At 50.5% G+C, this 16208-nt stretch overlaps 1 protein-coding gene and 1 long non-coding RNA gene across 2 annotated transcripts in view; both read right to left on the bottom strand.

The window, feature by feature from the left end:
• The window catches only part of LOC105464805 (uncharacterized), a 200065-nt gene that overhangs the window by 181840 nt on the left and 2017 nt on the right, over positions 1-16208 (bottom strand). The window lies entirely within an intron of this gene.
• LOC139363523 (uncharacterized) lies at positions 7389-10498 on the bottom strand. The gene is given in 6 exon segments (XM_071097735.1): positions 7389-8032; positions 8035-8067; positions 8070-8215; positions 8218-8285; positions 8287-8405; positions 9254-10498. Coding segments are annotated over 6 exon segments (744 nt in total). The 5' UTR covers positions 9584-10498; the 3' UTR covers positions 7389-7984.

Here is a 16208-nt window from a genome sequence, read left to right as displayed (position 1 = left end):
ATTGAAGCTTTTTAATAGTAATGAGATACTGGAAAGAACATAAATCAATGACATAACTCACTCTCTAGGTACTGGATACTTGTCACTTGTTGATGACCCCATTGAGGTATTTCCTGTTGTGTGCAGTCTTGTAGGAAGGCAGTGCCTGCTCACCCAGAAACCAGGGGAGCAGAGCCTTTCCTCTCCCCTGAACAGCCAGGGGCAGGCATCCAAGGCAGATTTGCCCAGTCACTGTCTCAATCCCAGCACTTTGAATTCTGAGTGAGTAAAGAATTCTTAGTTATAAATTATAAATCCTCTATCAATGTCCTGTGTGTGCATGTGTGTAATAACACACTTTTGTAAGTCTCGTGGAGGTGTATTTAAGGATTCTTTTCAAAAAATCTTTTGGTTCTGTAAATAATTATCTCAATAATACAGAGGGAGGTTATCCTTGTCATTTATTTCTGTCCTTATCTTTATTACATTCTTCCTTCCTGAATGCAGAAGACGTTAACCGTGCACCCCTACCACCTCCCCACTGTCTTGGGAATTTTCTACATGAAGAGTTCTGTCTCCCAAAGTGGAACCCAGAAACTCACCTTCCCAGCCTCCTGCAATCAGAATTCACACATGCAACCCAGACTCTGCTGATCAGACCCATCCGTGTGAGACGTCTGCTCCAAAGAAAGCAGCATGAGGAGCCAGGCACCATCCCTGACATGTGGAATCTCCATGCTGGCCAGGGTGACCTTAGGGGACCCTGGCATCGACAGCCAGTGTTCACAGTGCTTGGTGGTGGCAATGACTATAGATGGATATTTCTGCAGCTGTTTTGTGGTCAAGTTTGGTGTTATTCCTGGTGATGCAGACTTGAAAACTGACTCTATCGTCCTCCCAAAGAATCAGGGCATGTGTGTCCTTTAGTAAGTGCATTTTCTGCTGAATCTAGCCAAGATGGGCTCTGTTGCTTTTAAGTAGGAACTCAGACTAACACACTGTTTCTTTGGGTTTGTTCTGCTGTCTTTGTTCTACCTTCTGGATTTAAATATTAGCTTCTTTGTTATCAATTTTTCTTAATTTCTGATCATTGGTTTCAAAGCTATAAATTTCCCTTGAAGTAAGGCTTTAGCTGCACTTTGACATGATGTGTTTTCTGTGTCAGCAGCTCTTAATTTCCCTTTTGATAAGCTTTTAAACTCAATTGTTATTTCATGATTTGGGGGTTTTTTGGCAGAGGAGGAGTGCTCCCAAACATGTTTTTAGGCTGTTATTTTTATGTCCTTGTAATAAGCATCTAAATTTAATGCACTGTGATGAGTAAATGTAGTTCAGATGATGTTAATTCTTTGGAATTTATTGAGATTTCCTTTGTAGCCTAGTACATGGTCAATTTTTTTCAGCATTTCTTATGTGCTCAAAAAAATATGCCTAGTCTGTATTCATTACCACTGGTTTACAAAGTGAGTTCGGCTGACAGGCTACATCAGACTCATATGAATCACTGTTTAAAATCAGAGTGCCCTAGACCTCACCCGAAACTACTGCATCTCAATCTCTGAGGTAAGGCTCTAGCATCTGTGTGTAACCAGCACCACAGGGAACTCTAATGACAATTTTAGGAGACAATCTCCTTTACTCCTACTCCACTGGGCCCTCATGTTCACACAGGATCAGACTTCAGATGTATAATTTCAGACAAATAGGATCCTAACATCTTAAAGAAAGAGATTTCACATCCTCTTATGCTAAGTTTTTCTGACATTCGAGGTCATCTATATTAGATTACTCTTCCTTATCTCCACCCTAAATGCCTCAAGCTAATATATCAACCCATCACTGTCTATTTGACATGCAGAGATATACATGCTCCTTCCTTCCTAAAGACTCAGATTCCATTTATTAATCCCATGAGACATGTAAGACCCTGAGACCGTGTGATGTAGGGGAGGTTAACCCCATTCCCCCCTTCGCAGGCACATTCTGAGTAGTCCAGGTCAGCCCCACCACACTTGTCTATGATTGGCACAGGTAATCTACGAGTGTCTTTTCCCAGGAGACTGTCGCTGGTCCAGGGAGAAGCATGGATCTAAACTGGCCCCAAAAAGTAAAGAGAGGAGAACCTTCATGCCACTGTTAAAAGATAGAATTTTTTTTCCTATTTTTAACCTTCTGGATATAAACAACAAAAGCACATGCTTTCACTGACACTATCTTACAACCAGAACATAAATGAGTTCTAGGATGAAATGAATTCTGTAGCCATCAAAGTAGAAAATTAGAAAGAATTTCAGTCCTTGGTGATACCATTGGGCTGCTAACACAACCCACGCCAAAACTTGCCCAACTCCAAGACTTCCTGTTCCTTGAGATAATGACTTAACGTTCCTGCCTCCATAAGCAAGGATTTCTGTTGATTGCAGCCTAAAGCATCCTACCTGATACGCTTCATTCTCTTTCACTGTGGGTTAAACATTCAACAAGCCACTTTGGATTTGGGAGGTATGAATCTTTCACCTACTCAGACAACTAAAATCTCTCTTCAGCCTTCTCAAAACCTAATGCTTCTCGACCCTGTGAGCTTTCATCATAAGTGCCCTCCTTTGTCCCTTTAATCAGTCACAGTTCTCTTCTGTGTCACGCAAGGTTCCAGGTCCTCCGCTAGGATGCTGAATTCCAGAACTGGATGCATTATCTAGCACGTTTTGGATACTGCCAAACTTTATAAGAATTTCCTCCAATCTGTCACATACGTATACTAATGCTATGGCCAGATTTCAGGGGCCACAGAGTTCAGCAATAATGTGACTCTGAAACGGAAAAAGTCAACATACCTACAAACGGGTGCCATTTACATTTGAGTGGCTCATGTGGAAATGAGTCAGTCAGGTGCTGTGGAAAGCATAGCAAGTTACTGTGGCTGTAACAGAATGGTGGGTATTTCAGAGGTGACTGCCTAGGAAAAGAAGAGTCCAAGAGTCAGACATGGTCACTGTGTATCAACACTCTCTCTGTCTGAACAACCAGCATCTAGAGTGGAGAAGGGCAATGGGGGAGGTTCCCTGGTCCTCTGATGTCCGTTGAATGTCCCAAGGGCATTTCTTAGGGCCTTTGCATGTCCTGCTCCCTCTGCCTCTGACCTTTCCATAGCTAGCTCCTCTCCATTTTCAAGTCTCAGACCAATGCCTTCCCAGAGAAGGCTTTCCTGATCACCCCCAATGCCCATTTGTCTATCACATCACCCTCATTTACCATCATCATGGACTGACTTCTTCTTTATGTACTGTCCGTCCTCATACCACTTCTTTCTATCTGAAAGCTTTTGCATATTTGCTTGTCTGTCCAGTCCCCCAAATTTAAGCTTTGAAAGTGGAGACCTTGAATGTTTTCTCTGAATGTTTGCCCTGCACTTAGACCAGTGTCTGGCCAAGTAGGCACTTAAAAATATTTGTGGAACTAAGGAATTGGATGATAAAATGAGAAATCCTGGGCCTGTGGCAGCCCCAGCCTCCAAAAATGTTGTCATCCCCCCATGTCTGTGTCCTCTGTTCCCTCCTGTGCACTGGCCCCAGTCTCTTCCACTGTAAATGGGCTTCACCTAGAAACCAGAGAAGTGATGATGTGGCCATGCAAAGTTCAAAGTATGTATCCTTAATGCTCATAATCCCAGAGAGAAAAGAGTGAGCCCCTCTCTCACTGCCTTTACTAACAATCCCGGGGAAGGACTCTATGTGACAGAGGGTGACCCTGTGCCTAGACTTGGCCAAGTACTGTGGCCAGAAGGCACGTAGAATAGACAGGCATAGGTCACATGACTCTCTACGTCTAGGTGTCATGGCAGTGTGGCTGCACTGGGACAACACTGAGTGGGAGAAACAGTTCTCTCTAAGGATATGAACATGCTCTCACCAGTAGAAGGAAGAAATGTCAGGCAAACCAAAGAACCACACATCTGCAAAATTCTCCAGGTGTAGCAAGGTATTTACATTTGTATCCTATCTTCCAGCATACTGCTCTCTTTCCAAATTCCCCATGATTAATGTCAATGTTAAACTGCATTGGCCTTAGGGCTGCCTTTCAATCTTCCAATGACTCCACTTTTCTTAGTTCCAAAGAGCAAGGGTGACTTCTACCTCTTCCTCTTTAGAAGATTAATATGAAGGTTAATGGGAGATTTGCCAAGTTGTTTATGTTTTCTAGAAAAGACAGTGAATAGCAAGTAAGTGCTGTGCAGGTTATCACATAAAAAGAAAAATAAATTTAGAATCTTTAAAAATAAATTCTCAAAGTAATAGTTAAAACTTTAAAAACTAGTTAATATTTATGGCATTTTGTTACATAAGAAAAATTGGTTAAGGAAAGATGGAGAAAGAATTCTACTTTTGTAATGTGTTTATATTTATATGCAGAGAAACAAAAGATAAATCATGGCTTCCTTATGACGCTCATGGACCAAGGCACTTATGCCTTCATGGGTCACTTCATCCCCAAAATATTAAAAATTGCATATTTTTGAAGGCATTACTATAAAGACAAATATATTAATCTTACTTTTTAAAAAAAGAGCTCATTTAAATGGCAGTCTTGAAGGTAACTTGAGTGATGCAAATGAACTCCTTGGCATTATTTGAGTAACCTTATTTCCTCTATTTTCATCAATTGAAATTCCACTTTTAACTCAAGGTATAAAAGTAAATTGCACTATGTCATTGTGCTAGAAAAGTTTTAAAAAATTAGAAAAGTGAATGAAAACTTGAAGAAAAAGTGTAAATAATAAAGGCCAGAGGAAATGTCTTCAAGTGGTGTTACCGGCACTGCCAGCTCCAATTCTCACTCTATAGAAACATCCAAAGTCTAGACATCAATCATTTGGCCTCAAAATAGTATCCTAGTTAGAAAGTGTTCAGGAATACATTATAATGAATTGGAAACACCCAAAATTGCTTATCATTTTTCCATTGCTATGAAATTACACATTCTGGTGTTAGAAAATAAACACAAAATGAAACAAACAAAAATAATAAATTTAGTCTCCAGCCATGCTTACCTACTGTATACAGCTCTATTCTTTCCCTTTTTATTAAATTCCTATTGCCATAAAATGCTTAACTCAACGGCATATTTTTTGTAACTGATTTACAAATGGAAAGGTTTCCTGTCTCGGATCTCTTCTGAGAGCCCTCCAACTGCAGAAAAGTTTTCCATAGGTAGAAACCACAAAACAAAAGAAGTTTATTAAGTTCCTTTTTAGCCGAGCTCAGTAAGGCAGATTCCCTCAGCCAACGCCAACATACGCCCTTCCACCTACACCAAGCATCTTACCAGAGATGGCGATGGATGCATAAACCTCCTTTCCAGATGGAAAATCCTCCTAAAGAGAATCTGCCACTCTCTGCCTCTTTCGCTTGCCCCTTTCTCTGACACCAGCACACAGCCCCGAGTGCATTCTGTCCCCTCACTCAGAGGGGCACCGCTGCCCACAGATTCTACACAGTTCCATGCCTCCCTCAGCCTCCATCCCCAAATCCTGTCTGCCCAACTGGCCTGCTTAGCTTTCCACACACATTTTGCTCCAAAACATAGGTTTCTGGAGGGTTCATTTACATTTTCAGGTCCCCAAACAGCCCTCCCTTTCAAGGGAGAAAAAAAACTTTAGGAGCCCCCCTCCCCTTTTGCTGAATGAAAAGCTGACATATGGTAACCGCTCACAGCTTCTCAGATGGTTGACATGTTTTATAATAGGTCTAGAGACTTGAAGAGTAAATAGGTGAATATCTGGCTCATCAAGCAGGTCAGTCTTTTTTTTTATTTTTTTATTTATTTTAATTAATTAATTTATTTACTTACTTTGAGACAGAGTCTGGCTCTGTTGCCCAGGCTGGAGTGCAGTGGTGCGATCTCGGCTCACCCAACCTCCAACTTCCCGGATTCAAGCGATCCTCCTGCCTCAGCCTCAGGAGTAGCTGGGATTACAGGAGCGCGCCACCATGCTGGCGAATTTTTGTATTTTTAGTAGAGATGGGGTTTCACTATGTTGCCAGGCTGGTCTCGAACTCCTGACCTCGTGATCTGCCCGCCTCAGCTTCCCAAAGTGCTGGGATTACAGGCGTGAGCCACCGCGCCCGGCCGGTCAGTCTTTTTTAAAGCCAAAAACTAGTCACAGCTGCAACACTCGTTAGCATACAGCTGCTGAAGGCCCCACCGGCATTCTCCCTCGCTAACTAAGAACGAGCAAGGTCCAAACGAAAGGGACGTTTGTTTCTCCCAAAAGTATACTACCCATCCAACTGGGAAAATTAAATGTTGAATCTGTTCTGTGTCCACGTTGATAGGGAAAGTTATTGCGGTAGTAAGGTACCACCGAACAGACGGCCAAGTTGAACGTAAAAACACTTTGGCCATCAGCCTGGAGGTGAAACCCAAGCTACAAAAGCCGGTAATTAAAAGAAGAGTGAAAATGATCTGAGATAAAAGCTATTTCGTGAGGATCGTGTTAAGAGTAAGAGTTTATATGAATGGTTTATTTAAATGGCTATAAAACTGCAAAGGTGTTTATATATGTAAAATATGCATATTGGAGGAAGTCGGCTGGTAGCTTCACCCTCCTGCGGGAAAATGCAAAGTCCATCACCAGTAGTCGGTCTACCGCAGAGCAGTCTGCAAATCCCAGGGGCCTGGAACTCTAAAAAGGCCATTCAAGCCTCAGGTGGACTCCACGTTTCTCCATTTCCCTGCCCTTCCGCTTTTCCTTCCTTAACAAGCTTCTTGTAACATTTGCATTTGATGAGGTTCAGAGGTCACTTCCCCTCTCCCTCTCCGCGCTCCTAGCTCGGCAGAGCGGCCGCGTCCGGACCCCTCGCGAAGGCCGTCCAAGCCCGCGGTGCCCGGCGGCGGCTGCGCTGCCTGAGGTTTCGCGCCTCGCGCCCCGCGGCCGCCGCTGCCGGGGCCGGTTTCGCCCACAGTGAGACCAGCCTGCCCTTCCCAGCCCTGCGCCGCCTCGCCAGTCCCGGAGAGGCCCGCGCCGGCCTCGAGGCAAAAGACGACCGCCGAAATGCGACCGTTTGTCGCCTGCTTTTTCCAAGCAAAATTTGGAGACAAGTTCCACCCGGGGACGAACCTGGCCAAGGGTCAGACATGGAAGAGAAGTCCCTAAAACAGAAATTCCCTCCCCGCTTTCCACCTCCAGCTTCCGGACGCCGCCCTCGGTGACACCCCTCGCGAAGTGCGCTCTCCCACGCCGGGGTCCCCACTGCGCCGGCTGCAGAAAGCACTCCGCACCTCCAGCAGTTCGAGGCGTGGAGCCGGCGCGGGTGGCGCCGCCGGGGCCTGGAGAAGCAGCGCTGAGTCCGACGCCGGCCACCAGGCCCCTCTTGGAGAACTAGACAGGCCACAGCACGCAGGACCCCGGCTGCGGCCAGCGCCGCGGCCACCACGCGCTCCAGCCCGCGCGCACCTGCTTCGCTCCCCCTCGCTCCGGCTTAAGCAGTCGGCCCCTGGGTCCTGCCCCGACTTTTCGTACCTTCTCCCGGCTCCGTGCCTAATTCAATTCTTAACCAAATCCTAAAAGCACAGGAGTTTGGTTGGGGCTGGGAGAGGCGCAGGGACCCAGTTCTCCCCAAGCTGTGCGTGCCGCAGCCGAAACCACCCTGAGGAAAGCCGTAGGGCCGCGCCGGCCCACGCGGGACCGAGTTCAGAGGACTCTGCACCGTCAGTTTCAGGGCCTACGTTTATAGAGCGCTTTCCACATGCCGCACGCCGTTCTACGAGCTTGGCTTGTATTAATCCGTTTAATCCTCCCAACAACACTGTTAGGTATTATAATGATCCCAATCGTAGAAATCACAAAACAGGTGCAGAAACAAAGTAACTTGTTCCAGATCACGTAGGTGGCAAGTGCAGGGTAGTCTGGAGGAGGAGGGAGGGTGGAAAGCACAGGAGAAAAAAATATATATTAAATGGGAAAAAGCGTTGACGACCTTAGCATTTCACACCGCAGGTTTCATTTTCAGAGCCAAGCTGCGAGCCTACAGGGTAGAGTAGGGGTGCCGGGCGGCGGCCCCTGGTCTCGGGGCGTACTTGGGGGTGGGAGACAGTCGCCGGCCACCGGGCTCCTGCGACGCTGTGGCGCGGGTGGAAAGTGAGGGTGAGGGTCCTCCGCTGTCCCGCCGCCTCCCACAGGACGGTCCAGAGCCTGTTTCTCTTGCATAGGATGGAGAGGAAGAAAGTCCCGCCTGAAACAAACGCGGGGGCGGCTGTGCGGTCGGCCACGTCAGCTAGGAACCCGCGAGGCGCCCTTGCGAGCTGCGCGGGCGTTTTCTTTCCACTGCACTTTCACATTCTGCCGGATGGGATTTCGGGGGCAGAGGACTCCTCGAACGCAGACCGGCTGTCTGTGGCTCGACAGCCCCCCAGTGCTGCAAAGGAATCTGATCTACCTGGAGGAACCAACCTCAAGGTCCCACCAAGGGAAGCATCCCCTCTCCTTCTCCCTCTCCCAGAGTTCCCTCTTTGCTGTGGAGCCCTAGAGACCCAACCCGCAGGCCGAAAACACCCGGAGACCAGGGACCCCAGTCCTCATAGGCAGGCGTACACTTGTAGACAATGGACCCATCTTTTTCTTCATTAAAGACAAACCCAAATCCGCCTATGAGAGGTGAACCAGGGAAGGAGAGATCCCAAGTACTGGGAAACTTAGAGGGTGCCTTAAAACTAAAGTGTTTTTATTGGATTGAACCAAAAATAACTATAAATGTGTTTATGTCAGAATGTTAATACCCTTTTATAACCGTTATTTCACCTTTATAATAACTGTGGGAGGAGGCATCATTTTTTCTTACTTTTATTTTCCTGATCCCCATTATACCATAAAAAAGAAACAAGCCCAGCAACATTGTTAAGTGACTTCAGGTAATCAGGAGCAGGTGCACTTCTCAAACTGTAAATCTAGGGCCACTCATCTCAGCAGGGTGGCGTTGGGGGTGAGGGAAATGCTAAGAGCACAACGTCGATTGTTGAGGGAGAAAAAAAACATCAAATCAATAAACAACTATTTGTGAAATACGTGTACAGAGTCCTGGGGTCAGGGGGCTGCATATAAAGCCAACCTTATCTCCCATGCTCCGTAGTCCACTCCCCATGACTCCTTCACCCCTCCAGCCTAGTCCAAAATTCTCCCTCAGGCACTTTCAGATGATATGAAAAATTCTCCCACAGCTAGCCACTGTAAGGAAAAAATGATTTGGAAACTGCTGTACGATGCACATGGACAAGGCACACCTGCAGATATTTTCAAAAGACACGTGCTCTTGCAATACATTATGTTGTCACGCATATATGGAAGGCATCCTGGGGTTAACTCTGGTGACTGAAGGAAATAGCACTCCTTTTCACAGTTGACAGCCACTGGGTGCTCCCACTCTGCAGTGAGAGCGGGGGAGGGAACATTTGCCAGCCTTTCTGGAGATCCAGCAGCCAGAAGAAAACCAAGAAACTCAGAGCGGAAAGTCACCTGGGGAAACGGCGAGTTCTGTTTGTAAAATACACATCCAGACAATGTCCCAGCCTTCCTCATGGGAAGGTGTGCGTATCTACGCCAAAATGTCATCTTAGGTATGAGAGCTAGAACCGGAGATGTGGAGAGGAGTTACAAAGTGCACTTTTAAAACATGATGTCTAGATTTTCTCTAAAATATTTCAGCAAGAAATGAAAACAGAAAGGTAAATGAAGCAAGTGTGGCAAAACCTTGATCACTGTTACATGTAGGTGATGAGCGTATGAGAGGGCTTACGGTATACTCTCTCCACGTTGGTACACTGTGAAACTTTTTTCGTAATAACAAATACAAAAAAAGATCCTGCGGCCCCGGCTGAGCCACCCCTATCCACCTGGTGCTTCCCCTTTGTATCAAGCCGGCCCCAAAACGACCCCTCAAGCTCCTTCCTATCTTGCAGACTTCTACCAGGACGAGTTTAGACAGCTGCAAGCGTTTTCTTAAGAAGCTAAAAGAAATGAGAAATCACAATTTTTAAAAAATCGTTGTCTTTCTGTCACTGTAACCACCGAAAGACGAGGTACGTCCTCCGGGACAGAACGCTGACCTGCGCTGAGCCAGCCGAATCCAGCTTCTCCAGGGGCAGGTGCGCGGGACGATTTGTTGACTTGCTTGTTTTCCCCCAAACCGCAGGACACCTCCAGGAGCTCCAAGACAATTCACAAATGAAGGCACCCAGCCCCTGCCCCTTGCTTCGGAGAACCAAAATAACAGAACCGAATGTCCGTTTTTTCAGCAAAGCCTAAAGACGCTCGTGTCCCGTGGAGAGGTGCCCACCCGTGACTCGGCCGCCCCTTCTTCTTGGGGGTCCGGGTAGGGGAGGGCAGGAAAGCAGGACGTGCCCTAAGCGGGCCAACCGAGTGCGAGACACGACGCTGCAGGAATCTGCCGCCTGCGGGTCACACGCCGGCCGGCCCCGCGCCGGGGCTGGGGCCTGGGCTGCGGGGACGCGGGGACGCGGGTCGCGGGCGTCAGGAGCCGCGAGCAGGTGGTGGCCGCGCCGGGCGGCCCCGCGGGCCGCGATTCCCGAGAGCCTGGCGCCACCCCGCGGAAGCGAGAGGAACTGCGGCGTCTTCCCGCTCCCACGCGGAGGGGAACAGGGACGCGCAGGCCGGGCCGCACAATCCCGGGGCTCTGGCGGGAGGGAAGGTGACCTGCACGTGACGACTCCGAGAGGCCAGGCCCGGCCCTCGCAATTCACCCACGAGGAGACCGTAACCAAGCCACCAAAGCTCTCTGGCCAGACCGAGACCCCTTTCCCCCGGGCGCCAAGAGAGAAAAGCACTTTCTCCTAAAACACGAGCTCCCCACGGAGGGGCCCGGGGCTGGCTGGCACCGGGCAGGGTGTGCGGCGGCCGTGCGGGCGCGGGCGAGGGTCACGTGGAGGCAGGCGGAGAGGGCGAGGGGCCCAGTAAATCATCCTGAGGAGTGTTTGGCCCGAGTCCCTGTTTCCGAAAGGTTGCGGGACGGCTTTGACGTTGATTATATAGCTGTTCTCTTTTCAAGTGCGCGCCCCTCCCCACCGCAGCCCGTCTGGTGTGCGAGGATTGTGTTTGAAAGGGAGGAAGCATTCTTGAAGTGGTGGGTGATGGATTGTCTAAACCCTTCTGGGACGTTCTGGGCGGGGGTTCTCGAGGCAGCTCATCAATAAAGACCCCCCTGGAGAGAAGGGGCGGTCGGTGAACAGCCCCCGCCGCGCAGCCCCGAGGCCCCAGGCCTGGAACACAATCCTCGGTGTGGGGCACAGGGCGTGAGGGGAGGATGAGCTGCCCCTGGGCAGATGGAGATTTCTCCTTGCCTGGGCCCTTTGGCCCCCAAAGCCTTGCAGACTGGCCGCGTGGGTGCCATGGGGCGATTTCTTGGGAAAGGAAGGCAGCAGAAAGGCCCGTGGGCTCTCAGCGCCTTGGAGTCAGCGGAGCAGGAAGGACAGTGGAGGTGCGGACACGCCTCCAGCCACCGTGCTCCCCTAGGAGAATGTCACCTTTACTTCAGTCCCTGTAGGACCCTACCTCTCAACCACCCTCGTGCATGTGGTTTACCTTGGCATCGATTTCCAGGCCGCTACAGAAAACCTGTCCACCACCCCCCACCCCGAGCTGGAGGAGGGAGTTGGGAGGCGGGGGTGGCGTTTTCTGTCCACCTCCCCCGAGCTGGAGGAGGGAGTTGGCAGGCGGGGGTGGCAGTAAGGGTCACCTGGTTCAAGCCGTCCCCGGGTCTGGCGGGCTGAGAGCCTCAAGGGCCACGCCCCAGGCCGGCGGTGTCCTCTGAGGTCGCAAAGCCACCTGGCTTCTGGAGAAGCAGCAGCCTCGGCCTTGGCTGGGAGAAGACCCAGTCGGGCCCTCTCTGCTCCAAACTTGAACTTCTCTGGGTCCTCACGAGGAGGCGGCTGCTCTGGGGTCGGGAACTCCGACGGAAATGAAGGGGGGGCGCAGGTTCCCTGACACGATTCGGCCTGGAGAGGCAGCCTTGGGGCCCAGACTCGTCTAGGGTGCTCCCGCAGCTTCCCCGGCCTCCTCTGGCCCATCGCGAGCGAGCTCCCCTCCCCCTCTGGGTCGACTTCGGGCGCCTTTGGCCTTCCCAGGCCGCCGGGGTTCCGCGGAGGGGTTGGTCCCTCCCTCCCGCCACCGCAGCCGGCCCAGGGTTAGGCCGCCTCCGGGGCCCGGGGCCTTTGGCCAGGCTGCGGGGAGGGGTCGAGGTGGGGGGGATCCCCAAAGCAGCTCCTCGGAGGCGGCGTCTGGGCGCCCTGAGGTCCCTAGTCGGCCTCTGGGCGCCGAGCACGTTTTATTTATCCCCACAGAGGATGCTGGAGGACAAAAGAAATATTTGGACGTCAGAGCTGATTTATATTTTTGGAAGAGCTACGTTTCCTTTTCTGAAGAGAAGTGAGCGCGCCCCATATCCTGAGCTCGGCGGGGAGGACCAGAGGGGAGTTTTGATGCGCCAGGAAGTTCATCTATCGCCCAGGCGCTCAGGACCCGGCGCCCCGCCGAGTTCGCTGCCCTCGGAAATATTTATTTATTTGGGGGAAGGGAGGGCAGCGGGGAGGAGACCAGCCAGACGGGAGAAGAAAGCCCTGCCCAGGCTGGGTTGGGACCTCCAGGGCGCTTCCCCACGCGGCCGCAGCCGGCCAGCCTCTGGTCTCGGTCGGGGGGCATCGGAGGCGCGGCCTGGCGACCTCCGGGCGCCTTCGGTTGGTGTCTTCCGTAGCCTTCGGCGCGCACCCTCCCGCGTGCAGTGCCCGGAGTGACCTCTCCAGGCCCCGCGGGCGCCTCCTGGGTGGGCCCCGAGGCCCCGCCAGCCCTGCCCAGCCGTGTGCGCGCGCGGCCTAGCCATCTTCCTCCCTAGCCTGGGAGGGCGGGCGGGAGGAGGGGATCCGAGGCCTGGGGCTGCGGAGCAAAAGGAACGCGGACCCCTAAAGGACCCCGAGCGTTGCCACAGCCCCGGGAGGGCGGAGGGAAGGTGTGCAGAGCTCGCGGGTCTCCCAGGACGCAGCCTGGTTCCTACCGGTTTCCAAGGCATCTGCACGCTCTGTCCTGCGACCTAAAGCATGGGGACGTCCCTTCCAGCAGCATCAGTGTGCGATAAGTTATGCTGAGGGCACCCACACTTGCTTCCAGGAATACTTGTGGTACAGGCTTCCCAACTGATTTTCTTTAGCCGCTGGGAGCCCCCCCTTCTTCCCCCGCTGGGAGACGCAGACCGACTCTGTTCCAACCTAAGCCCCTTCTCTCTGCCTTTTAGACAAAGCGGGCCGTCCCTGCTCTCCAGCCCACTCCCCCAACCCCGCAACTTTCCACCCCTAAACGCAACGGGCTGTAGGCGAAGTTGAAGAGGTGCTCCGCCTGGTACTGACGCCTCCGCACCGGGATCGGGGTCTGCAGGCCGCTGGGCTGGCTCCTGGGATCATCCCAAGGTTTTGGTCTCGCAATCGAAGGGGCCCCGCAATTTGGGAAGCGCGGAAGTGGGGTCAGGCCGGTCTTCGCTTGAGGATCTCATAGATTGGACCCTTTTCCCCCCCTTCCAAGCACCCTCAGACCTAGCCAGTTGGTCATCGAGTCGTGCCCACCGCCGAGGCCAGGAGATCTGGGGCTACTGGGGGATCTCTCAGGAAGGTGGCTATAAAGAGCCCTGACCGGGACACAAGCCTTTGGAGAGCGGAAGACTCTATCCAAATAAACATTTGGAACTGGGTGGCTGGTATTCAAACCCGGAGGTCTGGGGGTTTCTGGACTGAGGAAGGAGAGCAGACCCCAGGAGAGGTGTAAAATGCCCACTATGGGCCACCTTGTTCTCTCCAATCCCTGCCTCTGCGCGTCCTCCTAATGCTGTTCCCGTCCGCATTTTCTGTTGTTACTCGAAGTTTCTACAGAGGCTTCTGCAGTGTGCAGGCTGGTGCTCTTGCAGCATTTCCTCAATCACGCTGACACCCCCAGGCCCCAGCGCTGAGTTCTCGCCGTCGACATTTAGAAAGGCCTCGCAGGACTTCGGGAATCCTCTACACACCTTAACTTTGCGCCTAAATACAGAGCGAAAACAGCGGTCAGTCTCACTTTGAATCGGGAAGAGGCTTCCCTCCGCCCGGGCCCAGGCGGAAGGAAGGGAGGGTGCTGCAGGCGCGAACTGCCGGGAGGAGAGTCTTAGACGGCCTCAAACAGCGCGGTGCGGATGCGTCTCTCCTGTCGGTAACTGGTTTAGTCTAAGCCATTTCATGTAAAACCCACGAAGCAGAAGAAGCATGCTAAGAACACAAAATTTAAACCGCAATAATGAGGAGATTTCCTAGAATAAAACGCCGATTACAGAACAAAATCGGAGAAACCCAAGCTTGCTGAAGTTTACATTCCCTTGCGCTGGGGCAGGGGTGGGACCTAAAGGGTTGGAGGGGAAAGGAACCCGCAGCCCAGACGGGACAGTCAACCAAAGAGGGACGGAGAGAGGACCCATCGCGGCGGAGGCTGCATAGTTTTGGTTAACCAAGGACTGCCTGGGCTAATCTAGACTCATTTATATGAACCATACCTTCCCTTCCCGTAAGAAAAAAACAATTCAAGATTCGTGTTATTTATAGGGAGTGAAAGTGAGTGAAGAGCTCATCCTCATAAGAAGGAACCCCAGTGGGGGGTTGGGGGAGCCATCCTAAGCAAGGCTCTGTTTCAGAGACAAACACAACTTTCCTTTTAAACCGCCTGCTAACCAGAAATTAAGGTATTCCTCCCAGGGATGCAGAAATTGACATAATTTGCTATCACATACATTCTTCCTCAAGAGATTTGTATGCATCAGTGATTAAAACAAAGCTCAGAGAGGTTTTGCTGTAATGCAGTGGAAGGAACACTGACTTTGGAGTTCCAGGCCCAGGCTGCAGGCCAGCTTTGTCACTTGCCCCTGTGTGACTTGTAGCCAGTCACTCAGTCTCTGAGCCTCAGTTTCCTCATCTCAAAAGGAGGAGGATGATATCTGGGCCAGCTATTGGGTGACAAGATGGTACCTATGAGGTCTGTAACACACAGATGCAGGGCTTTAGTAATTATAGACCCAGTGGTGGTCTATGAGAGTAGTTTCCAGAGGCAGAAGTGGGGTATCCAAGAAAGAGTTTTGGAGGGGAGCCTTCCTGCTGATATAGCTGAAGAAGGCCCCAAGCTGGGTATCTTTCTGGAGTTCAGGGTCTACAGGGGCAGTATGCAGACTCCTGCAGAGAGGGAAGTCAGCAGACCGGCTCCTGGCCCTAAGTGCTCTCCAATGTCCACTGCCTTTCCACGACCTGGCCGGCCCTCGTAACACTCACCACACTCTAAGTGGGACTTCTTGCAAGTTTAGAGTTTCAGTAAAATGGATACTGCTGTTACTTGGATGGAGACAGGAGCCTTTTAAAAATCCCTCATAATTTACCAGCTGAATTGGTAGAAACTAAAATAATCTGGGTTTTTGTTTTGTTTTGTTTTTGTTTTGTTTTGTTGCTTGTTGGTTTGTTTTAATGCGTACCTGTGGACTTCCTAAAATCCCAGGCAAATTGGAAGTATTTTTCTGGAAACTGGCTCCATAGCGTCCATCCTGTTCTCAGAGGATGACCCGAAACCTGGGAGCTACTAGTACAGAAGGTTATCACTGGTCCTGCCTGGATTTTAGGGTTAGCGTCTTTTATTCTTCAGTCTCCAGGTCCTAAAACCTTTTAAGGCCTGCTCTTAAAAGGTTGGATCTGTATTCCCTAAGATCCAAATACATATAATTTTCAGGCACAGAGAAACAGAGAGAGTCCGTGGCTAAGTGACAATGAGTGCTGAATGTTTCCAAAGCCCATTGCCCCCCAACCCCAACTACAAGTGAGATAGTTGTCCTTTTCCCCACAAGCTTCTCCCCTGGGCTGATGCGTGCACACACACACACACACACACACACACACACTGAACTCTGTGTCAGTAGAACTCCTTTAAGATCCTATCTGTCCTCCCCATTCCAGCTTCTATTTTATGAAAATAATTATATTTTAGGCACTTAGAGCATTGGTTTAGTGAACACATTATATTTACTTTTATATTTAGTTACGTATTTTTAAGTTACTCCACATAAAATGACAAATGAGGTCAAGAGAAAAAATATCATGAAATACATGGAGACCCACCCCCCACAAACGCTCAGCAGTCAGTCAGAAATTCTTAGAAAGTGGAAACAACTGCACAG

The sequence above is a fragment of the Macaca nemestrina genome, chromosome 5, assembly GCF_043159975.1.
Source record: "Macaca nemestrina isolate mMacNem1 chromosome 5, mMacNem.hap1, whole genome shotgun sequence".
Lineage (NCBI taxonomy): Eukaryota > Metazoa > Chordata > Mammalia > Primates > Cercopithecidae > Macaca > Macaca nemestrina.
The sequence above is the reverse complement of the archived record's forward strand: the minus strand, read 5'-3'. Positions and strand labels throughout refer to the sequence as shown.